Below are 26,213 nucleotides of genomic sequence, written 5' to 3'. Positions count from 1 at the left end.
GTTTTGTATCTGACCTGTATTACACATACTTACAGTATTAATCTTCTAGAGTGAACATTTGGTAGATTTAGGCAGTACAGAAAAACCCAGAAATAGACATTGGTGTAAAAAAGAAATGAGGCAATATGATGGAAGACACGATGCACAAACATGCATTCATGAGCGTGCAACTACATTTTACAGCATTAATTAAAGATTTTTTACTGGTAAGCTCCCAAGGCTGATCCAGCATTACAAATGACAGTATTCAGAATTTACCCTTCAAGACATATTGTTGTAGCAGTTTGAGTAATAGCATAACAAATGTAAAAACAATAGAAGCATAAATAGTAGCACTTATGCAATACATATGCAAATGTATGCAATAGGTTTTCAACTTAACTTCCTACTTTCTTTTAGTGGGCTGTACCATAATGTAGAAATATATTAACTTGCTATAATCCCTCTATTTGAACTGTCCCATAACCTCTTACTCTCATTGTATTACATTGGATATTGGATATCAGCATTCGTCCTGAACCCTCACCAACATCTTAAACATACAAGGACTACTGACTGAAGCATCATCATAAAATGTTAACTTATAATGTAATTTATGTCATTTGAAAAAAATGATTATTATTATTTTAGGAAAGTCATTTTTACATAATTACAAGCACAATCTTTCAACAAAGCCTTCACAATGACTGACACAGTCCCCCTACATCCCCATAGCTAACATTAACTCAATACATAGTTTCATCAATAAAAACTGCTTTTTCCCAGAACCCCAAAACATTGGTATTATTAAAAAGCACCAATTAAAACAGAAGCAGAAAACAATGTTATGAAGTCTTTTTGAATAAACTGATCAACAAATTCATGAAAAACTGTAATGATAGACTATAGCACTTGTGAGGTATGACATAAAATATACCTCTGGAGTCTGTGGGAACCCCAGTTGATAGGATTGAAGTTAAAGTCACACAGAGCAGCGCTTCTCAAACCTTTTCATGTCAAGGCCCCCTAAACTGACAAAAATTAGACCATAGACCACCATCTGATGAGATTTTATTAAAGAAAAAGTATGAAACCCAAAATAACCAAAATAGTCATAGGGCCTACAGTCAGTCATTGTGTAACTTGTGGAGTGTAAATAAATGATTCCCCTTTTTGCTGGGGGCCCCTGGAAACCCCTTTAGTGTTGATTTTACATGTTTTTTTTCCGTGGTCGATTTTTATTGATTATATTTTAGGAAGAGGTGATTAATTGAAAATAAGAGTGTGTTCATATATATATATATATATATATATATATATATATATATATATATATATATATATGAACACACTCTTATTTTCAAATGAGTGTTTACCTTTCTTTTTTTTTTTGCTGACATTTGGGAAAGTGAGATTAACGTGGTAGGCGGAGTTTAAGGATCTGCTTCGCTGATTCAGTTCAGTGCAGTGCAGTTTAGTTGAGTTGAGGGTCTGCACTGTGCAGTCGTGCTCACACACTCCGTCTTGGGGAGGGAGATATTATCTGAACTCTCTGTGTTGTTTTTAGAGACTCTACCGAAGCCTGAAGAAGTAAAAACCCAGTCTGTAAATATGTAACCGTGACTCTTACAGTCTGTTAACATTTAGTGTTTCCACCGGGAGAAGGAAGATGGACACCAAGGAGAAGAAGTTGTGGCTCGGCTGTTTGCTTTGCTGGTCGCTCCTGGTCGAGCTGGCGTCGGGAGGTAAAAAAAAAAAAGAGAAACAACTTTCTTTCAATTAAAACAAACAAGATTGAAACTAATCTAAATGTGCTTTCAATGCCAGTGTGTTGATAAAAGAGCAGTGCCACTCTGTTGGTGAATTTTGACGAGTTTTTCCTCAATGATTTGTAGTTTACTGAGGAAACCCTGAAGGCTACTTGAGATTACCAGCACCTCAAACAGTTACAACAAATGAAACATCCTAAATGATATAATTGATCCTTTTTTAAAAGCTGGTGTGTGTGTCTGTGTCTGTGTCTCTGTGTGTGTGTGTGTGTGTGTGTGTGTGTGTGTGTGTGTGTGTGTGTGTGTGTGTGTGTGTGTGTGTGTGTTTGTGATTTCGCTCATTCAGTATGGCTACAGCACTATTTCTGTAACATCATGAGCCAGTCTCTAAAAGCAGGCTAAAAAAAGCATGAATTGGCCTGTAGTACTATTAAGGAATGTTTAATGTTTTCTGTACGTGCTGTTGAGGTGCTTCAATGGTTCACAGGTTTAAAAATGAAGTGTAAGACCTCACAGCAGGATTTTTAAAAATGAGGTTGGCGTGTGACAAAAAGGAACAAATATTTGGCTTAAATGTCACTAGAACTGCAACAATTAGTCGATTAATCGAATAGTTGCCAATAATTTTGATACTCGATTAATCATCAAATTTTCTGGTTTCTTAAGTCCTCTATGATGGCAAACTGAATGTCTTAGGTTTGTGGACAAAACATAGACATTTGAGTACTCACCTCGGGCATTGGGACACTGATCAATGTTTTTCACCACTTTCTGACATTTTATAGACCAAACAACAAATCTATTAATAGAGAAAATAATCAACAGATGAATCGATAATGAAAATAATGAATATTTAATTGCAGCTCTAGAGGTCACAGTTCATTCCAGCAACAACTTGAATAGATGTTTAACTTGAGTGAAAAATAGAGCAGAACAGCATGATTACTATTGTTATTATTAATAAATGACTTGCATTAAACTACGAAAGGCATGATGCACACAGTGTGCTGTAAGATGCCAGCGTGCATCACCTTATCAGAGGTGGCAGCAGAAATGGGACCGTGATGCCCACTGCACTGGAAGAACTATCTGACTGTGACAACGGCACACACAAATGAATTCAAAGGAAATGGACAGTCGCTACGTTGAGAGACGCATGTTGACAGATGTACATTATTTGCATCCATGCGGGCATTCATTCATTAGCCTGTCTGGTTGATTTGATCCTGGGCATGTGCCATCTAAATTCAGCTTCATTCAGGCTGTGCCCCTTGGGGATCATCAGGAATTATTACACTGTGACTCACACTCCAGATAACTACAGTATAGACATCTGCATTATCTTGTTGCATTTCTGAATGTGTGCATCCTCTCGACTCAGCTTACCTAGTATTATGAAACAAGACTATGCTAAAACCAAGCCATATCCCCAGCTTTGACAGTGTATCCACGACAGAGCGGCACGACCGTCAACAAGCCAAAGAGGCACTTCAGTCAAGTTACATCTCCAAGTTGTTGTATAAACTGAGCACACAGGCAGTGACAAGCACTGGTCCTGCCTTTCAAATTAACTGGAAGTGGGTGTTCACTAAAAGTTCACTGCCTTTGTTGTTTTGTGAAATCTCACAAAAAAATGTCCCTAGCTGTCACACAGAAACGGCCCCTGCAGACATGTAGATTACAGAACAGTGTTCAAACACCTCCTGTTTATGCTTCTTGAGGCACACAAGTCAGGTGTACATGGGTATGTTTATTTGTGGGTATTGTTGTCTGGCAGTCTGCTGCACTCTTTCATTTACATACTCCGAAAAATGCACTGCACTTGAGTGTGCCTAAAAAAGCTAAAACAACCTAAATTTTCTTCCAAAAACATAATTACTATCTTTTACAGCTTCACAAGAATCCAGCTCCTCATAGGCGAGTGCATTGTGGGGAAGACCCGTGTTTGAAACCAAACATGACATTCAGTCATATGACTTAAACATCATTGTGATAACACCACAATATTATTGAGCGTGCATGTCCATCCTTGTGAATTTAAGAGAAAAATGTCATTGCGTTCCTCTTGGCCAGTTTTCATAAATCCTTCCTCCAAGTTATGCACTCAGAGCCAGTCAGATGAATGAACATGACGTATAAATGGGAAAGGACAATAAAATCAGTCCGTCTGAATCAGTGCCTGAATAAGGACAAATAATCCTGCATGCTGTGTGCCTGTGGACCAATCAATTATTTTCAGCTACATTTAACAGTTTGCTATGTGATGCTACAGGCACTTGAAAGATACACTGAAAGATTTGTTTAATATCATATATAAATTGTGTAAAAATCTACGCCTCTACAGTATATCAGCTGGTGGAGCTTTGGGAGGAATCATTAGTAAAAGGAAGAATGTTATCTAAACTTTTTCACGCTTGTTAGTGTCTTGTGTTCAAGTATTCGGCTGAAGTTTGGGGCTTTGGAAATACAGTTTTCAAGGTGTCAATTAGTGCAAAACAGTGCTGTTAGATATTTTTTGACTGTGCAAAAAGAATGCACCGAAGTTGGCTATATTGGTGATGAGGGATTGGAAAAATGTGAGGTTTGCTTGGAAAGATGTGTAGAATAAGACAGGTTGATATCGGTTTGGGATAAACAAATTAAACGTGCACTTTGTTTTCTAAATGTACACAGTTGTCATGTCATATCGACCAAACACAGAGCTGTGTTTGGTCAAATATAAAGATAAAAATGTAAAGATAAACGCTGGTATGTTAAGGGGATGTGTGTAGGCTCACAGATCGATATGACATGACAACTGTGTACATTTAGAATGCGAAATATGACCATGGTACAGAAAATTAGGGCTGCAACCAATAATTACTTTAATCTACAGATTATTTTTTCAATTAATAGTTTCATCTATGAAATATCAGAAAATTGTGAAAAACCTGTTTTTGTTCAGCAAAATCAGTGGTTATGTCTTGAAATGTCTTTTTTTGTGTGACCAACAGTCCATAACCCCAAAGACATTCAGTTTATGACAAAGAAAAGCTTTAAATCACAACTGAGAAGCTAAAACTAGTTAATGTTTTTGTAACATTTGCTTAAAAAATGACTAAAGTGATTATTCAACAATCAAAATAGTTGTATATTTGATCTAAGACATCTATTTGATCTGTATGTGCACAGTTGAGATTATACCACTCAGTGTTGAAACTCAGTGATAAAGAAACTGAGTGTCTTTTTTGTCTCCTATTGCCATTTATGCAAAACTTTGTTTGTACAATAAAAACAGAAATTGATTGTATAACATAACATAATTGTATAACATTTGAATTAACCAGTTACTTAAAATCCAGAGAAAGATGAGGGATAAAGTTAAAGATAAACTTCAGACTAATAACATTTATTTTCCATCCTTTGCTATTTGGTGTGCAAATTATTTGAAATTTTACTCATAAACATGTTAGAGCTACAATGACGAGTCAGTTAAATGATTATTTGATCATTAAAAAAATTACTGTATAGATTGGCAACTCTTTTCATAATAATGAAAACAATAATTTCAGAAAAATGGTTTAAGCAAAAATGCCAAACATCTGATGGTTCCCTCCTCTCAAATGTGAGGATTTGCTGTTAATTGAATATTACTAGTAATTTCATCACTGCGGCCTCTGAGAAAAGTGACACTTTTTCGCTAGAAAATACATGTCAGATTAATGGATAATTAAAATAGTCATTAGATACAGCCCACAAATGCTGTTTGAAAGCCAATAGAAGTACAGGTAATATAGCAGATGTATGTCTTTTGGTTTTGTATGTGTAACATTTTCCACTGTATATAGTTTTGTGTTTTTTACACTGAGGTTGAACTAAATTGTGTGCAGTCAGCTCCTGTTGATTTGTGAGTGGATATTCAGATGACTGAAGGGCTAATTTACATGGTTTAGTGCTTTAATTGTGTTGATTTACACTGCACAGTATATACAGATTGGATTTGGATGAGCAAACTACCCATTAGTGCATTAACCCTTTTAGTAGTAAAAACAATGCATTAACTCACATTAACTTTCGCTTTGTCAGTGAGTCACTCTGGCCCATTAGCAGTAGACCACCCTTGCCCCCGGGTCATGACTTACAAATAAATCAGACGCGGACTGGACACGTTTCCTCACAGAGGCGAACATTTTTATTAACCTTTGAATCTGCGTGGGACTCTCGAGCTCATTAAAAACTAAACTGGTGATGCCCGGGCATGAAGGCTAAGATGAGAAAGCTTCAGAGAGGGTTAGCCCAGATTACAGGGTGATGTGAAATGGCAGGGAGGTGAGTTAGAAGAAACAGCTGGGTCCATCTGCCACGCCGTTTCTGGAACATGGGGCAACAGACAATGCAGGGACGTCAGAGCCTTTCATGTTCAGGTTGAAGGTTCCTGTCAGGGCAGGGCAGGCCCAAACATGTCTGACTCCCTCCGAGCCACCTCTACATCTACTGCCTCAGTTTGTATACTGCTGTTGTGGCATTAAAGTCAAATACCTTTAAAATTCACATATGTCATTCCAACAGATTAGGACAGTCCACGAACAACTTCCTCACAAATCTTCAAAGTCATAAACCTGCAATTCTTCCACGATGCACAAGCTGGAGCTTTGTTTCATCCTAAAGGTAGTTATTATTCCATAGGTAAAGCTTTAAAACTAAAAAATAATTGTGCTCTTGTCGTACTTGGAAGCATGTAAAAACATTATGAGCACATAAAGAATGAAAACAACTGGACCACCAGGTATGTGAAACTAAGCAGATTCAAGGAAATTTTCAAGCATTCTTTTAAATCAGGAGAGGTATAATTTGTGCACTGTGTGTGTGTGTTATAAGGGCGTGTGTGTGTGTCCGTGTGTGTGTGTGTCCTTACCTCTTATACAGACTCTGCTCCACTTGCAAAGAACAACCAGGATGATAATTAGCCTGGCTTTTATATCTAAATGTCACATGTTGGCTATATTAAGACCACAATGCTTGACTTGACTCGCCCTGTGTTTGCTGTATTCACTGCTACTGTACTTTCTGTTCCAGCTCTCCATCACACTCTTCTCAGTTTGAGTGAGTGTTACAAATTGGTTCAACAGCCTGCAAAAGACATTTGAATATTCAGACTCTGTCTCTCTCTCTTTCTTTAAAAAAAAATCTATCTCTTACTAATATTTTGCACATCTTTCTCCAGCTTCCTTCTATGGTGATGGCTTTGTACAGCTCAAGGCATCAGAGTCGTCCGACCATAACACACTCCGCGTTCGCTTCCGAACCTCCAGCACCAGCGGACTGCTGTTTCTCGCCGCCGGCCAAACTGACTACTTCCTACTAGAACTCCATGCTGGTTGCCTGCAGGTGGGTACATCCATGTCCCCAGCACATGAGCCTATGTGTTCAAGCATGCATGCACGCACATATATATGTATATCCACATGCATATATATGTATACATCCACACATCTTTTGTGCTGGACGACACACTGACTACCATAAGCAATTTCTCCATCTCAGCTGCCGTGTCATTCTCTCAACACAGTAACACAAGCAGACAAGCCTGCACAGTGTAAACTGACTGTCAGCTCATACCAGTCACTTCTTGTCACAGGGTTATGAAATCCTTTTTATTGCTATTATTATTCATTTTGTTTGGATTGGGTGATTATTTGTGTTAGCCAGATAGCCAATCAAAATGTAATATTTTCTTTGAATTTTCTAAAAGTGTTTGTCCTCGTTTGCCTGCTGGTACTGTTTTTAATTAATGTGAGAAATGTCCAAAAAATAGTGCCAAATATCTCTGTTGTTTTTGTTGTCTTTTTCCAAAAGTCAAATAAAGATAAATTAAAATAAATTACAATATAAACAGAGCGAAGATGTAAACTGTGAATATTTGGCATTTTTGCTTTAAAAGTGATAGCAATTATTAATCTATCATCAAAATAATAGCTAATTAATTGATTAGTAAACAACTAATTGATTAAGCAACTAATTATTTCAGCAAAGTAACATGTAGAGTGATTTATATAGTGTTACTTTACTTTGTGTGGTCCTGTTATTTCACTATTTTTTATACAGTATAAAGAATTGCCAGATTTGTCTGTTGCAGATACTGTCCTGCAGTATATCCATAACTATGTCTGCTGGTCTGCTCAGCAATTGCTGTCCTTTTTGGTCAGTTCAACTACATGAACTACCCCTGGTGATCAGCCTTAAAAGCTGATTCAGTTGAAAAGTGAAAGCTCAATTTGACAGCAATTGTCCAGTTATTTTAAACATAACAAAATGTACCAGTTGATTTTGTGTCATCATGGATAATTGAGATGGCCAACAAAAGATCTCAATGAGAAGCTCATGTTAATTACATGGCACAATAAGCTTCAATTGCTAGTTCAGAGGATTTAATGTTTAATTCAAGTGAAAACAGTAAAAATATTAATACTGTGACTATATTTTACTGTCTTGAAATAGGCTGTAAAAAGACATTTTAAAAAAACCTCAGACATTCTCTTGTACATTTTGTCTAGATTTAATGCCAAAAATAAGGGTGGGTTGGTATCCCATCAGGATGCACTATTTTTAGCTCACAACACAAGCTTTGCTGAGAGGATTTAAGGGTGAAATACATTTGTCTCTTCAAGACTGCTTCTGGAGTGTCCTGTAAGCAGCTCTGCCAGGCTAAATCAGCATAGTGAATGGACAGATGTACTGCATGAAGACGTTTTAAAAGGGAGACATTCAGAAGAAAAACAGGAAGCCCTGCAGTATTGTAGCTTTTGTGATCAAACACCACAAATTCTTGTGACTAAGGGCGCAACATTCTATTTGTGTTAGACTTGTGCTGTCGGGGATGAATCACACTCACGACTGTTTCATTGTTGTACTTCAGTGAGCACGAGCAGTGAACTGCTTGTCCCTGTTCCTTAAACTGGCACAGGTCACCAAATATATATATTATTTTTTTTTCACAAGTTAACCTCAGGCTTGGGGTCTCATTCCATGTGAGTCAGACTAGAGCGTCTCTCCCTGGAAACCCATGCATGAATAGCAGGGATTCAGCAGCAAGCCTTGACAAGCATGTCATCTAAATGAAGCATTAGTTTGAGATGGTGACATGATGCTCCGAGGACATAGCAGAAGGTGAAGGGATGATAGTGCTCTTCCTGCTTTAAATCACAGGCAAAGCCTACTGTTATAACAACAGGTGACATCATGGAATATGTGCCTTTTGAAATGCTGTTTCTCTTTCACTGTGTCTAGCTAATCTAATTCATACAAGTCATAACATCATAGGTTATATAAACAGTTTAATATGATACAATAGAAATTATATTTTTTAAATGTGTTGTTTTTGTTTTCCTGCCATGCTTTAAAAAAAACTTTATCCTTAAAATATTTTTTTTAACCTCTTATTAATAGTTGTAATCCCTACCCTCACATTTAAAAACAAAAAACAAGACTAAGAGCATAAAGCCACACTAGCTGCTCTGTGTTGCTGTACTCAGGTCCAGCAGTGCACTGAGCTAAATGTTAACATCAGCATGCTAACACACTCATTAACCATGCTAATGTGCCCATAATTATCAGTTGTGATGTTAACCACGTTGACCATCTTAGTTTAGTGTGTTAGCATACTGACGTATGCTATTTAACACTAAAAACAAAGTACAGCTGACCACTAAAGCTATTACAATTCATTCATGAATGTATGTCCCAAACTTCTTGGCAGTCCATCCAACAGTTGTTGAAGTATTTCAGGCTGGACCAGAGGGATGGCCTTTGTTTTCTAAATCTCTTCTTAACTATAAACCTGAATTTAGATTGAATTGTTGTTTAGCTCTTTGTATGCTTCTACTTTTTATTCCTGTAATGTGACTGAATTTGTAATCCAGTTTTTTCTTTGTTCTCCCAGCTGAAAGTGGACTTTGGATCTGGGGAGCAAGTGTTACAGTCAGACCGGGGCACCCAGCTCAACGACCTGGCCTGGCACTCTGTGGAGGTCCACCATGTGAAGCGGAACATCACTTTAACTGTAGACAAGAACTCTAACACAAGTGTAAAGATGTCAGGCTCCCATCACGATCTTAACATCTTGGATGGTCTCTATGTCGGTGGCTCAGGCAGCCTGGACAGACCTTACCTTCCGAGAGACCCAGCCAGCTTTCGAGGCTGCATGGATGACATGGTCTTCAACAAACACGACTTGCTGTCATCACTAAGGCCGTATACTGGATTCAAGAATGTCCATGAGGTGTCTTTAGGTTGTAGTCCTCAATTCTTTGCCACTGAGGAGGACCCAATCAGCTTCTTCAGCTCCAGGGCCTACATTTCTCTTCCATCCTGGAACGTCCAGCAGGAAGCGATATTCGAGTGTGTTGTGCACACTTCAGCCAAAGAGGGAATAGTCCTGTACAATTCTGCCAGAGAGGGGGACTTTTTGGCTGTGGAGATTCAGGAAGGTTTGCCAGTGGCTATTGTTGGTAAAGGTGGAACCAAAACAGAGCTCCGTTCACTTACATTTATCAATGACAGGAAGTGGCACAATGTCAAGGTGCACTTCAGTTCTAAAAGCCTCGAGCTAACTGTTGATGGAGAGATGGTGAAAAGCAGCATTAGCTCTCGTTCAAAGGGGCTGCAGCTAAAAGGCTATCTTTTTGTTGGAGGTATTGATGACAGCACCAGATCAGAAGTCAGAAAGGTGGGGCTGCTGTCTGTGTCTGGAAAGCGTGTGCGTGGAGGCTCCTTTAAGGGATGTTTGAAGAACATTGAAGTCAACGGAGTGAAGACGGGTCTCTCCAATGCTGTAGTCACCAAGGATATCTCAGTTGGTTGTGAGCCAGAGAAAGAACCAGAACCATCAACCACCATGAGTCCAACGAGTGCTCCAGGATCCCTGTTTCTCTTAGTGACACCAACACCTTCACTACACATGTCAACCCTTGCGAGGGGCTTGGACAGAAGGTATGGCTTTAATTTTGTGCAGCTCAAAAACCTTGTGGTCCAAGAGGGCGGTCGAGCATCTCTTGAGGCCAAACATATCAAGGTACTCTTGGACTTCAAGAAGCTTGGCATTAGACAGTCTCAGATCATGTTCCGAATTCAGGAGCAACCAGTCCGTGGTCAGATAAGGCTTGATGTTGATCAGGACCAACAGGAAAATACCTTCAGCATGTTGGACCTTTGGCATGGACGAGTCATGTACATCCATGGAGGGTCTGAAGAACCAGATGACTTCTTTATGTTTTCAATTTATTCCAGCAGCAGGAAACAAGTTCCTGATTATCTGAAAGACAATAAATTGTACCGCTACAATATCACTGTAACACCCACAAACGACGCACCTGAATTGAGTCTCCCTGAAGGAAATCTATTTGTTCTGTTGGAAAATTCAAAGAAATGCCTCACCGCAGAGGGTCTAAAGGCTACAGACATTGACAGCAACTACACAGATCTTGTCTTCTCTGTGCTTGGGAACCTGAATGCAGATGCAGGATATTTGGAAATTGAGAACAATCCAGGCACTGCCGTCACCTCATTCCATTACCTCGACTTGGAGGAAATGAGGGTGTACTATGTTCACAAAGGGGTTAGAAACTCAAGGATAGTGCTTAGAGTTAGCGATGGGGAGAAGGTTAGCAACACTGTGGTTTTAAGGGTCATGGCTGTAGCGCTTGAGTATGAGATTGCCAACAACACAGGCCTGGAGATCATTCAAGGAGAGACCGCTATAATTGGAACAAAGCAACTGTCTGTGCAAACCAATGCTGTGAAACAAGTTGTAGACATCCGTTATGATATCATTGAACCTCCGCAGTACGGAGAACTTCAGAGACTTCATTCAAGTGGTGAATGGAGATCTACTGACTCATTTTCCCAAAGGCTTCTAGAAAAAGAGCGCCTGAGGTATGTTAGCACATTTCAAGAAATTCAGACATCTAACGCCACAGATTACTTTAAGTGCAAAGTCAATGTAGCTTCAAGGGCAACCACTGAAATACTCTTCCCAATCACTGTGAAGTGGGTTAAGTACCACCTGGAGAGGAATGTAATGATAGACATGGATAAAGTTAGAAAAGCGACACTAAACTCAGATAATCTTTTTGCTACAGCTGAAGGTGTGGTCCTCTCAGAGGATGACCTTTATTTTAGGGTTCTCACCACACCAAAGAAAGGAAAACTCCTGCTGGACACGTCAGTTTTGAAGAAGAACTCAACCTTTAGCCAAAGAAATCTCACAGATCTGAAAGTACATTATGAGCTAATCGACAGGTCTTACGAAGACACAAGTGACAGGTTCAAATTTCAGCTGGTTTCCAAACATGCTCAGTCACAAAACTATGATTTCCAGTTTTTGATTAAAGCTGATGTTAACAGTGTGTTCATGAGAAACGATGGACTTGCTCTTCAGGAGGGAGAAAGTAAATTAATCACAAAAGATGAGCTATTTGCAGAGACGTTGAGCACAAAGGAAATGTACTACACTGTCATAAGCAGCCCCAAACATGGAAAGCTAGCTCGCATTAGTCAGTCAAATTCTAATGCTAGCTACAACAACATCTTAACCTTCAGTAATCAAGATATAATAGAGGAACGGATAATGTACATTCATGATGACAGTGAGACTACTCGGGATGAGTTCACTTTCATAGCCTCCACCAGCCAAGGGTTCAAATCTTCCATCACTGAGGATGAAATAGGCTCCAAAGAAGGAACTTTCAACATATCCATTCAGCTTGTCAATGACCAGAAACCAGTACGTGTCATCGATAAAGTTTTCCAGGTAGTAAGGGATGGACAGAGGTTGCTCACCTCAGAGGATTTGCGTTATCATGATGCAGACTCTGATTTTGAAGATGGCCAGTTGATTTACACCCGCCGAGGAATCCCAATGGGAGACTTGGTGATGGTGAACGACACTACTCATCGACTGTTCCAGTTTCGCCAAAAGGATTTGGAAGAAAAGCGAGTGTTGTTCATTCACAAAGGTGTAAGCACGGGCAGGTTTGTGCTCTTTGTCTCTGACGGGAAACATTTTGTATCAAGTCTTTTAGACATCAGTGCACATGACCCTTTCTTGAAGGTAGGCAACAACACTGGCTTACTGGTTCAGAAGGGACAATCAGTGAACTTTTCTGCCAGTAATTTTAGTGTCATATCAAATCTGGACATCAGAGATGACCATGAAGTAATATTCAAGCTGACTGAGGCTCCTAAGTATGGAAGACTTAATCACAATGAAACAAAGTTGGAGGCATTCACGCTGTCTGACCTCAAGAACGGGCTCATATCTTATCAGCACAATGACAGCAAACATCTGGCAGACCATTTCAACTTCACAGTGAAAACTAAAGGCCTTCAACTTGCTTTGAGGATCAATGTGAAAGTTTACCTGGAAAGTCATCAGAGGCCACCCATTGTGCAGCATCACAACACCCTACTGGTGGAGGAGGGAAAACCAGTTAAGATTGATGAAACTAAATTAGAGGTGAGTGTGTGAGAGAGGAGTGATCGTTCAACTCAAGGTTAGTGTCAACACAGTTTTTTAGGTTTTTCTAAACATCTCTTTGAAACACCCAGCATGATTATAAGAATAAGAAATATAATCTGAATATGCATACTTCTGAAATGTGACCACCACTTTTAGACAGAATTGGGACTATAGCATTAATTTTTTTTTAAAACAGCAGCCTTTTGTAGTTATTCTACCAAAAGAGAACAATAATATTTTGTAGATATTATAAATCATAATAAAAGGATAATGTTACCATGAAAGAGCAGTAAAAACTGCTCTGGTATTAAAGGCTGTTGAAAGGTTAAAAAGTGAATGCTGACGTGTGTTTGTACATTTTCTTTGTACATATGATGTCATGTTACTTCAAGCGTAAAGTGAAATGTAAACCTTAGTGACACATGGAACATGTCAAATTTAACCACTGAATACGTTGTCTGATTGTTGCAGGTCACTCATGAGGACAACCTGCCATCTGAGATTGTATTCAAAGTCAAGGCAGCCCCCTCTCATGGCTTTCTCCGGCGTTTTGTGGAGGCAGAGGAGCGCTACATCGGAACCAAACAATCACCTGTCAAGACATTTACCCAAAAGGACATTAATAGCGGGAACATTCAGTACATGCAGGTGGAGCCCAACAAAGTCGACGACACCTTCATCCTTGATGCCACCAACGGGGTCACTGACGTCAGCGACATTAGGGTGTCTGTTGACATTATCCCACGTCTCATCCCTCTGCTGGTCTCCAATTTCACACTGAACGAGGGCGCCTCCAAGGCACTGACCCAGGAAGTGCTAAAAGTCAACAACCGACACTTTTCTGGAATGAACTTCCTGTATAGTGTTACCGAGCCCCCGCAGCATGGTCATATTGAGCACTCTCGACATCCCGGTGTTCCTATAACCTCTTTCACCAGGAGACAGGTGAGACTTTAGTAGAGACACTCTTGTAGTTAATATATAGTAATAAACTAGCAGTAGGAGTGTGGTATGGATACTTACATGTATTATTGCAGCCACTATTTTCACACCCATCCCAAACAATTAATGCAACTTTACCCAAAAGCTGATTTAGGAGGGAATGTTTTCTCAAATTTGCAGGGTTTTTTTTATTTTTATAATGTCTCTTACCTACAGTACTTCCTTAATTAAATTATCACATTAAAGGAACCAAATAAAAGTGTTACCCTGGCTTGACCCCCTTTTCACCTAATCATGTTTGACTCTCATGATCTAACTACCTCCTGACCAGGGTCCACTGCTAATTTATTTCTAAAATCTTACAAAGCAAAAATGTAAGAGTAAGAGTAATGAGTCATGCACTAAATGACAATTGTGATTTAAGAGTCACACATTATTATAATGTGTCTCAGTTTTAAATAACTCCTTAAAGGTCCAATCTCAGGTTCTCTAATCATTTTCATCTTTTATAACCAGGTGGAACATGAATTCATTTACTACGTACATGACAGCAGCGAAACCTTAGCTGACAACTTCACTTTGGTGGCCAATGACACGGGCTTGAGGAAGCAGAGTGCCACACAGACGGTGTACATCCAGGTTACAGCTGTCAATGATGAGCCTCCTGTTATTACAGCCAACAGGGTCCTCAGGGTGAGTCTGCACTGCTGCTCTATATTTATATTGTGGCCTTACTAGCAGGTCTGGCACCACAGCTTACTGTCAGACAATTTTTGTGTGGGCAGTGTTGCAAGTTGCCATGGCTGGCTGGCTGGATGAGTGAAACTATGTTTGCTATGTGGAGGGGGGTTCAGGGGGGTTCGCAGCACAGAACAGGCTTTGACATACATTTTGAGTTGCACAGGCCTTGAAGGAATAGCTGTTACGGTGCTAAGATGTAAAGCTCTAAACTAAATCCTCTTTTTATTAAAATATACAGTAATACTGCTTTTTGGTGGGCCAGTTTAAAGCAATGCTGCTACAGTAGATTGAAGAGGATCTGTTTTTTTATATAGTCTGTGATGACTTGAAATACTTTTACAGCTTCCTATGAATAGAGAACAGAATTTAAGTCAAGAAAAAAAACAACCTCCGGGCATTACTCAGACATAACGTCTCGGTGCTGCAAATATATCGCTTGACTTTAATCCATCCAGAAGCATCCTATTGTTGAGTGACATGATGGCGTGGCCTGGAAATGGCAGACACGGTGACTACAACGTTCAGTTCTATCTCCTCTACTTAATGTCTATCCACCCATCTAAAAAAAAAGAAGAAGAAAAAAACCCTGCTGCTTCTTTACGACCTGTCCATAAAAATGACTTCTACGTACATATATTTTAAATATGTTTCTTGTAAATCAGATCAAAGCTGTCTTGTGTGCCCATGTGCTGAGAAGTACTGACTTGTACTCTTTCAGCTTTGGTGACTGGAGTTGGGAGAGGTTAAGCTGTAAAGAGAGGCTGAAGTATAGGTCTCTGTTGTCCATGCAGCTTTGCCCCAAATGCCTTAAATTCCTCTGGGATTCTGCAGAGTCAGAGAAGAGCATTTTGTAAATTGCAGTACATTGAAGAACACCATAAAGCAGGCAGAATCTCATCAGTTTTGGCACTTTTTTAGTGACATTCACTGTCAAACTAGTATGCACACATCATCAGAATGTTTGGTTGAATGTTTGGTTATTGGTTGAATATAAGTCATTATTGGACATTATTGGACTGTTTTACTAGATGTTAGCAAAAACATTAACTGGGTTCTCAGTGTCCACAAGGTGGCTCTCTGCCCCTGCATTATTAGTTGGGTCTCAAACTTCTACTGTGAAACAAGTTCGGAGATTTCCTTCTTAAAACACATGATTGTATATTTCCCTACATGATTAATAAGAAAGTTATCTTTTATACAGCTTGATGTTTGGTAAATAAAGCTTGAAAAGGGGACTTGCTGATTTCAATAGATTTGATCTATCATGTCTGCCTCAGAGATTGTGTCTTTAGGTTTTATATTGGCTTGGTAAAGAGTAAATATTACAGCAGCAGGAGGAGTTTGTTTTAAATAAACTATGTTATGTACAATTATAATTTGCATTCACAAGAATAAATCCAACAAATAACTGAAGTTTACCTGATATCTTTCAGATCCTTACATCAAATATCTAATATTCTCTAATATGAACACAACAGGTGGAAGTCAACCTGGCCAGCATCATCCACATATCATCTTTTAGTTTTTATATTTATTTTTTAAAAAGGGACAACTTATTTTGTGCAAGTGAGATAAAAAACAATCCTTTTTAAAATCTCAACAAATAAATAATAAAACTGTTTAGCTTTGGCACCTAAGACTCTCAGAAATTAAGTAAAACAGGATAAAAGAAGTAGGTGAGGTAACGTTTTTGTTCATAGACTTCATTTGATCTCTGTCACTAAAGCCACAGCTTGACGAGCAGTAGACACCCATCCTGTCTGAGGGATTGCTTTCGAGTCCAAGAGGGAAGTTTGTGCAAATTGATCTCATGTGTTTTTCTTTGAATTTGGTGAGTCACACTGCTGCCGTTCATCAGACTGATCCTGCTGTGACTTCCTGTCAAGTAGGGGATTATTAGAGGTGCAGTCATTTCCCACCAGAAGAACACATACTAGCAATTGTGGCGGGTGATCTCGCATGTGGAGATGTTCTGCTGGGGAGACCGATGGGAAGTGTGTGATACCAGTGGTGGGTGCTTGTGGGTTTGGAGGTGCTAATTGGTAAAGTACCCCGCGCTTTTGTTCCAGTAAGAGCAGTTCGGTTAAAACGCTTAAAGCCAAATAACAGACCAGCTCACTTACAGTTACACCTCAGCCTGTAATTTTGGCATTTTAGGAGCAATTTTGGGCGATTTTGCCCTGATTATCACCCAAAATGTTGTCATTTTGCAAGGTAAAATTCAACATGCGACCTGAAACTGTCATAACACTACTTTTTTCTATACCCACTTTTCCCAGCCTGTGATCGCTGACATTTCACACTTTAAACCACTTTCAGGAGGCAGCGGAGGCAAGTTTGCAGTAAAAATACAGCTTGCAAGTCTGCTAATGTGTGAACAGTGAGAAATTACTGTGATCACACCCCCAACATAAAATGATGCCTGTCTTGTTGTTGCATTGCACTGTAGCCTATGTGAAAAGTGCTCTAACAGGAAATCTGCACTACATACAGACGTCTGTCTGTCACTTAAACTGTTTGGAAAGCATACACAGAAAACTATGACCAACACTTTTCATAACCATAATCATTTTCAGTTATTTTTACAAATAATCATTTATTTAAAATCATCCATAAAAGTTGTAAAACAGTGAAAATGCCACTCATGCTCATTTAACAGTGCGCAAGATGACGTCCACCATCAAAGTTTTGGCTTTTGGCAAAATAGGTGCCAGTTTTCTGTCAATCAACTAATCAATTATTCAAATAATCATTTTTGGCCCCTATTTTAACATCAACAAGTTATTTTATAGAATTTTAAAAATAATTTGACTAATAATTTACTAAAACAGAATCCTTGTTATCATATAAAAAGTACGACCATTACTTGGAGAAAAGATTATTCTATCATTATATTGCATGGCCATGAAGTGTTAACATTATACAAGCATCAATGCCGTTAAATCACAGTTAAATACAAGATATCTATATAAGTATCAATTTGACAAAAAATGCTCCAGTGTAACTCTCATGATTTTCATTTTAGCTGCAGAACTGTCAGTTATAATTGGAGAATTACTCACCTGTGTGAGGACTGTGGCACGTTATGCAATGGCTGTTCTCGCCTGGAATACAGGAGCTCATCCTGCGTCGTCGCGTCAGCACGGTTCAGTAGTTTGGTGTCTTGTGTGTCAATAAGTTCCTCTGCTCCTCTATGGAGAAGTTAGACTGCCCTGTTAGCTCTAGGCTTTTGAATTTATGTTGAAAGGCAGGACCCAACCTTTCCCCCACCAACACTCCAGTGTACTCAACTGTGTTTATGGTATGCATGGTTATATTTAGTCCTGAGTTATCCGTCATTTGAATAACATCGCTGAATGTAACTTGAGTGATGCTCAGAATGCCTTTTTTTTCTCTATAGGTTGTTATGGTCTTTTCATGCCATAGTTAGAGATGGTTTTTATGACAGTTCTGCTTCATTGGATGATGCACAGTGGAAAAAGGCTGAAGAGGAGAAAGAGAGAGGAAAAACATGCACAATTGCCTTGGAGCTGAACTCACACCCACAGCATCCTGGGTCCATTGCGTGCGATGATGAATGACAAGGACACATAAGCATTTTTTTTTTTATCTTTGACTCACTTCCTTTTCAACTGTTATATTTGAATAGAGAGTAGGTGTTACACAGCTGCTTTACAGTACAATCACATTTAATTAATAAAAAAGTAAATGAGAAACAATTCTGTTCTTCTCGTACAGACGTTTTTTCAGTATACCTACTTCATGTGGATATATTCAAGGCTGTCAACTACAAATCTATAAGAATAAGCTTTAATTTAGGAAGTCTTTTGCACCCTTGTATATAATTTCTAACCACGGAAACAGCATTTGCACAATTCAAATATTGTTTTTACACACATCACAAGCCCTGTCACACTAAACATCTCTGTTCACCTGTTCCTGGATGTCTATATTTTCATGTAGATTACTGATGGCACCTGTTGTGTCCTTGTCTGTCTTGTATCCAGGTTTGGGTGTCCTCAGTGACTGAGATCAGGCCGGAGGACCTGAGAGCGCAGGACATGGACTCGCCCCCAGAGGAGCTCCAATTCATGGTGACCCCACCCAGTAACGGACACCTGGCCCTGAAGAGCGCCCCCATGAAGGCAGTCCTTAACTTCACCCAGGCCCACATAGACCAGGGGCAGCTGCTGTTTGTTCATAAAGGTAAAGCCAGTCATTTCTATTGCTGAATATTAACACAGTCAGGTAGAAGTATGGGAGAAGACTGAAAAGGAAATGAAATCCCCTACAGATATTTTAAGAGAAGAAAAATACTAAGTTTGGAATAACAATTAGTTTTTGATGTTTTTTAACACAAAGAAAAATAAAGTCACCTTGTTAAAATCATTAAAGTGGCATCTTCTTCTCCTGCACTCAAAAATCCAGAATCTCTGAATATGCAAACATTTTGTTGAACACAAGATGTATCCTACTACACTGAAAAGTCCATTCTATGTGTATGTGCACCAGAGGCTTCATTCAAGTTTCAACATCACACTTCTATACTTTATATATCGGACCACAATTGGCTCCAAACTAGTTGCAATGTCATAAATTATGCTTATAGGCCTAACATTCAGATTTTCAGGGAGCACAGAGAAACTTTTTTCTACTGTCAAACTGCACATACATCATTTTGCATAGTGAAGCTCAAACATCCAAGTAAGGTAACAATAAGCAAATCACATTTTTGGGCTGAAGGGGATCCAAAATAAAAAAGGAATGTACCTACAGGCATACATTTCTATATATTCCTCTTTCTGTGTCAAACAAACTGAAGAAGACAGCAGTATCACCATAGAAACTACAACCAACTGATCTACATACAATCAACTTCAGTTTATTCTTTGTTAAACTGTTGATTTATGGCAGTCCTTTCTTACTGTGTTGTTTTGATTCAGGATAACTTGTTTTTGTCGTTCTTCTTACGTCCACTAGAAGATGCTGTTGACAAATTTCAAACAATCTGATTTACTCACTGCCAGTGTGCCTCAGCAGCAGAAACATTATGCAACATAGACTTCAAGACAGACTTCACTTCACTGAAAGGTTTCCCTTGAGACATCTTCAGTTTCATACTTCATAACTTTCATTTTTTGTATCATTTGATGTCAAGGTGCCATGTCTGGAGGATTCAACTTCCAAGTCAACGATGGTGTGAACTTTACTCCCAGGCAGATCTTCAGCATCACTGCCAGAGCCTTGGTTATCAGTTTAGAGAGAAACCGTCCACTCAAGGTGTTTCCAGGTAAACGGCCCCCTCTGAGTAAAAGCTTGTGAATTAAGGATAAAGCCGAATTTACACATTTCTATTTTTTTTTACTTATTGTCAACAAATCCCATGAAAAGATCACAACCGAAAGCACCTTACTCAGTCTCTGAATACTCACCCTATGTGGTACTCAGACCCAAGATGTAAAAGCTGCATATTTTTTTTTAGCTGTTCTTTTTCATAACATGAGATAACTAGTTTAATGCACAGCTGCGTCTCGATAAAAGAACTGAAACATGTTTTTTTTCTGTCTCTCAGTCTTACATTCATACTTGCTCTTACCAGTTGTACTATTAATAACCACAGGCAAAGTATTGATTTCCTCTTTATTCTGTTTCTTTTTTAGGGCTCAGTTGAAGTATGTGTGCTGTAAAGTGATACATTACCCTCTCATTTGCCATATTTTGAATGATTTAACCTGCTCATATGTTCACCCTGACCATCGTCTCCACCCAGAATTCCTTTGGTTATAGTTCAGTACCTTTCCTCAGGAGAACTCATTACTTAACTAAATAGCAGACTGGTGAATCAATGCTGCCATTGCTTCATGTTTTGATACGCAGTATGCTACTTTTAATACTGTGAAGCTAAAAATAGGCTGTGTGCTGTCTGTGTCTGCAAACACATTTCAAACCTTCCTGAGATTTCCAGTGGTCTGGTTTGTGAGTTAGGAGGAAAAGATATTGTGAGGGCAGCAAACAGCCAACTGGCACGCTCTGCTGAGCTTCCCAGCCACAGGGTGAGTGGGTACTTGAAAAGCTGTGCCACTGTCTGTCTGAGGCAGCCCTGTTCGTGCTTTGTGCCAGGCGGGGCAGAGAAGGGGGGCGAGATCTGAGCTTTAACAGACAATGAGGGGTTTTGATGGTGTGAGGGTTTACATGAAACACTTTCACACTGTGCAGGGGAGATGAATGTTTTCCTCTTCCTCACAAACTCCTCAAATGTCTGGATGCTTTGTGTAAAACTGCAGAGACTCCTCACTAAATGGTTGCATATGCCTTATAAGAAAATCAGCATTCACCTGAAAGCATTCTTCCTGTGTTGGATGCAAATATCACACAAAACGTGTGGGGAAATATATAGTCATGATTACTTTCAAGATTTTCATGAATACACAAAGCTACTTATTTGGTACAATAAAAATGCAACCAAGTTTTGTTGAATGTGTATAATGGGAATATGTTGCTGTATTCAACTATTTCATTAGAATCAGTTCTTACATTATTTATCATTAACCCACATGCCTAAATAAGCTGGTAAACATTTGTCATACAGTGATTATCTTACATTATTCTTAAATGTCTTATTGCTGCACAAATATATCACAGTTTAGTGATATATATGTACAGATGTACAAGATATTGTAGGTTTTATTGTTTAAAAAAACCAAAACAGAAAGCCCATATCTTCCTCTTCCTGTGAGAAGAAAATTTCCCATGAGAGAAAGACAAGGATAGTGGGAGTGCTCACAAAAAGTGATGAATGAATTTCACTGTGCTTTGACCCCTCTTTCCCTCTATCAGTGCCTTCCATCATTTATCAGTAGTCTTTTTTTAGTCTTTTCTCAATATTCTCAGTGGCAGCAGAGCTATGGAAATCTATGTAATTCATCTTGGGAAGAAAAGAAGCTCTCAGTAGTCAGTCCCCATCATCATGCACAGATGTTTTTCCTTCTCCAAGTGGAGGATTTCTTTGCCTTCAAGGAGCTGATCCACTTAATTTCTTATTTTGTTTTTATGTAACACCCCGCACTGCAGTTGGACAGTGCTGTAAAATAAGTCTGTGATGTCTGCAGTGCAGCTTTAATTTGACACATCAAAGGGCTCTCATCAGTTTATACCAGACCTTGTTTTGCATAATTTGGAGAGATGTGAAATGTTTCCAGAGGGAAAACTTTCTACTTTTGATGCAGCCACACAAGCATTTTAATAATGTGGTCACAGCTAAAGTGAATACCAGACAGAAGAAATGCTCTTTTTCTTGACAGATACCATCATCAACAAATGTTTCATGATTATTTATCTAAGCCACTTCATTATTCTGAAGTTAATTTCATGTCTTCATCCAGGCTCTTCAACACCAATCTCAAATGAGGATTTACAAGCAGTGACGAATGACATCAACGACACCTCCAACCGCACCATTACATTCAGTGTGATTCGGCATCCTAAACTGGGGCGTCTGGTGACAAGACAGCCCGATAATTCCACAAAGGACATCTCCACTTTTACACAAGATATGGTGAGTGAAGAGATGAAGATCTTAGCAACACTTTTGTCTAATTTTACAAAAGAATATTTTAAGATACCTTAAAAAGGATGCAGACTAGAGGAAGATTTAACATTGAAGCTCCACCATTCATGTGGAAAGTTGCCAGATTTCCGTGCTATGAATAATAGATGTTGTGCATCTTCATTCAGGAAATCAACTATGCACTTCTCTAGCTTAATGGAACATGCAAAGCTTTTATGTAATCAATCCTTTCTAGTAAATAACTGTCTGGCATGATTAAAGCTGTTATGTTCTGTGTACTGTATTTACTGCTGACAAAAACAATTTAAAAATGATTAAATCTTAAAAATGTGAGTCAAAATAGCCAATGAATATTAAAGCCACTTATCTGCTCTCACAGTTGATTGAAAAGCTGTATTTGGATGTTGTGCAAATTTGTTGAATTATTTTGGATCTGTGGTGTTTTTCAACAACAGGTGGACAGAAAAGAGGTTTTGTATATGCAAACCCCCATCGAGTCAGTGGGCTGGGAAGCCATGGACTCCATGACTTTCTCTGTGGCTTCACCGCCGGCTTCTCTAGACAGTCAGACCTTTAAAGTAGACATCTCCTATGAGAACACCAGACCTGAACACAACACAGTCTTGCTTGCAAATACAGGTAACAAAAAACACCTAATGGGGTCATGTTTATGACTTTACAGTATGTTGGAAACAAAGGTTCAATGAAGTTGTCCTTGATTCTGCTTTCTTGGTACTAGGTGCTGAGGTCACAGAAGGGGAGAGTGTTGTCATTGATGAGTCCAAGCTGGATGCCACTAACCTGATGTCCAGGCTGCCGACGCCTCAGCGAAGCTCCCATGAGGTCTGGTTCCAAGTGATGTCTCTGCCTAAGCATGGTGTCATTGTGGTGGGTGAGAGAAACCTCACCAAAGAGAAACCCAACTTCTCACAGTTCATCGTCAACAAATACGGTATCATCTACAAGCACGACAACTCAGAGACAACTCATGATTTCTTTGCCTTCAGTGCATGGATAAATCCAAAGGGCAAAACAGCAGAACGTCCTCTAGATGAAAGTGATGTCATTGAGGAGCTTTTCAACATCACAGTCAAACCTGTGAACGATCAGCCACCTTTGCTGAAGACCAAAGCGCCGAGTTTGACTGTTGTACAAGGAGATACAATTGTCCTTAGACCGGAGAACCTAAAAGTTGAAGACATAGACAATCCTCCTGATGAAATTAAGTTCTCTGTGATTAGTAAGCCAAACAATGGCTACCTCGCTCTTCAAGGGAGATTGAATGAGTCAATTGTGGCCTTCAACCAAGCACAAATCAATAATGGAAGTGTTTATTTTATCCACGATGGAAGCCCTTCCTCAGGGGTGTTTTACTTCAGTGTCACTGATGGCCATCATAAACCGATTTATAAACTCTTCAACCTGGAAGTGACAGAGATCACCATCTCACTGGCCAATTACACTGGACTGACACTAGAGCAAGGCAAGACTTCAGTATCACTGACTAGAGACAATCTTGCTGCCAAGACTAATGGGAAAAACATCACAATTCACTTCCACATTACCAAGCCTCCACATTTTGGCAAACTTCTAATGGACAACCAAGAGGTTACACAGTTTGAACAGGAAGATGTACAGACTGGAAGGCTGTCCTACCACATGACTTCCCTTTCCTCTGCAGAAGACAGCTTTGAATTTACTGCATTCACTTCAGAGGCAAACCTGACCAAAATGTTTAACATCACTGTCAGACCTTTGATCCAAGTTGGCAAAGGTCTGAAGATACCCAATGAGATTGCTGTCAAACTAAACACCGGTTTCCTTAATGCTACTAAATTGGCTAATATTAGCGGTAGTGATCCTGTATTTGAAATTATCTCCCATCCAAAGTACGGCAAGGTGATTCAGACAAAGCCTAAAATGTCCAAGAAAGCTGTGCCCGCTGAGTCCTTCACTTTTGAGGATGTGATTCAAGAGAAGGTAGCTCTGGAGCTGAATGCCAACATGACTGGAGTTCAAGAGCTAAATGACTCATTTGTCTTTGTACTGAAAGCTGATAACATGCAGCCTGCTAAAGGGGAGTTCCACTTTACCATTGTGCCATATGATTCGGCACTTTTTCCAACCACAAAGGCTCCTGTCCCAACCACATCATCTGCCCCTCAGACACCAATCCAGACGTCCAGAAATGGAACAGCTTCACCAGTCCTGTCCACAGCTTTGCTTTCCACCGAACAACCAAGCAAAAACCAAAAGAAGTTCAACAGACGTAACCGCTGGGGAAACTCCAACAGAACCAGCATCTTCAGTACGACTCTTGGCAAGCCAACACGTGGAGCAGAGGATTTTCATTTCAGGAACACACCAGTTCGTGTTGAGTCATACCCTCAAAAAAGCTCCAGCCCACTCCTGGTAATCTTACCACTCCTGGCCCTGCTGCTGCTTGTAATCATCTTTGTAGTCCTGGTTGTCTTTCTTAGACACCACAGGCAAAGGAAGCAGAGCACCACCACACCAAAGGACCCACCTCCTGGTTTTCCAAGCAATCAGTCCTTCCAAGGGGAAAGCCATATGAGTACAACAGGTCCTACAGTAACTGTCACTCCGTTAAACCCCAACTGCCCAGGTAGCCCTTTTCTTGATCGGTTATTGGCACCAAATCAGGGCTCGCCTTACAGCACCATTGATTCAAACATGCTTGTAAGTACCTGGAGTAATGGCTCTCCTGCTGCATCTTCGCAAATTATCAGAACCGCCACTCCCACTCTCCAGAAGAATCAGTATTGGGTTTGATTTTCCCCAAACCAACTCTTAGCTGTACATGTCAGAGAATATTGTTTCAGGTTTTGCGTAAAATTCTTGATGAGGCTGAGTAGGAACTTCTTGCACAACTTCATGTTGTAGGATCAAGAACAACTTTATTGTAAGTTAAACGTTGTTGTGTATACTACAGGTGTTGCTAGAGTTTTGACCTCTTCATACTTAAAGAGGCTGCAATTAATTATGACCTATTGAAAAATATTAGCTTAAAGCTGCATAAATATTTGTGTTTTAATATTGAATTGACAATAAATGACTGAATAAGTGTTATGTGAAAGCTATTTCTCGTAGTGACAAGTATAACACTCTGTGAACCAACTCTGCAGCTTTATGATGCATTTTAGCCTCTTTTAGCCCCTTGTTTTGGTTTTACGGTACATTTTCTGAATTTTTCAGTCTGGGAGGCACCAGCACCTAAATGGAACAGTTAGCTACAAGCTTGTGAAGAAAGTCAAACGTTAACCAGCGTAAGACCCTTTCTTTTTTTTCTTTCTTTTTTTTATTTACTTTTTTGCCAGGAGGCGGTGTAAACCAAATCAGAGCTAAAAGTCCAGTAAATACTGGACTTACATTTGTCATGTGGCCAGAATCACAACTAATGCTGTTCCCTGTATGAGGGTAATTGTATGCTACAATTGTATCCACTTTTTGGTTACAACACTGTATTTCAAGACTGTATATCCGTTAGCTTGTTTTATAGTTCTTCTGCCACCTAGTGGCCAAAAATTGATTTATGCAGCTTTAAAGATGGATACAACCACTAAGTCCTTTTGCGGTACATTAATCAACATTAGGACAGCTTTGACTTTTCTGAGAGTACGACTTCACAATCCAACACAAACCACTGCTGTAAATTGGGTTAGTGCAACAAACTTTGTTCACTTGAGGATTTGCAAAGCAA

General features: G+C 39.4%; 1 protein-coding gene across 1 annotated transcript; it reads left to right on the top strand.

Moving 5' to 3' along the window:
• Positions 1-1,648: 1,648 nt before the first annotated feature.
• On the top strand, positions 1,649-25,285 carry cspg4ba (chondroitin sulfate proteoglycan 4ba). Its single transcript, XM_062417890.1, has 10 exons — positions 1,649-1,724; positions 6,952-7,115; positions 9,667-13,239; positions 13,714-14,187; positions 14,701-14,877; positions 18,933-19,131; positions 20,084-20,215; positions 22,308-22,480; positions 22,948-23,131; positions 23,232-25,285. The coding sequence occupies exons 1-10, from the start codon at positions 1,649-1,651 to the stop codon at positions 25,283-25,285; spliced, it is 7,206 nt and encodes a 2,401-aa protein (XP_062273874.1).
• Positions 25,286-26,213: the final 928 nt, after the last annotated feature.

Source organism: Scomber scombrus, chromosome 4, assembly GCF_963691925.1.
Source record: "Scomber scombrus chromosome 4, fScoSco1.1, whole genome shotgun sequence".
Taxonomy (NCBI): Eukaryota; Metazoa; Chordata; class Actinopteri; order Scombriformes; family Scombridae; genus Scomber; species Scomber scombrus.
This window is presented reverse-complemented; position numbering and strand designations above follow the sequence as displayed.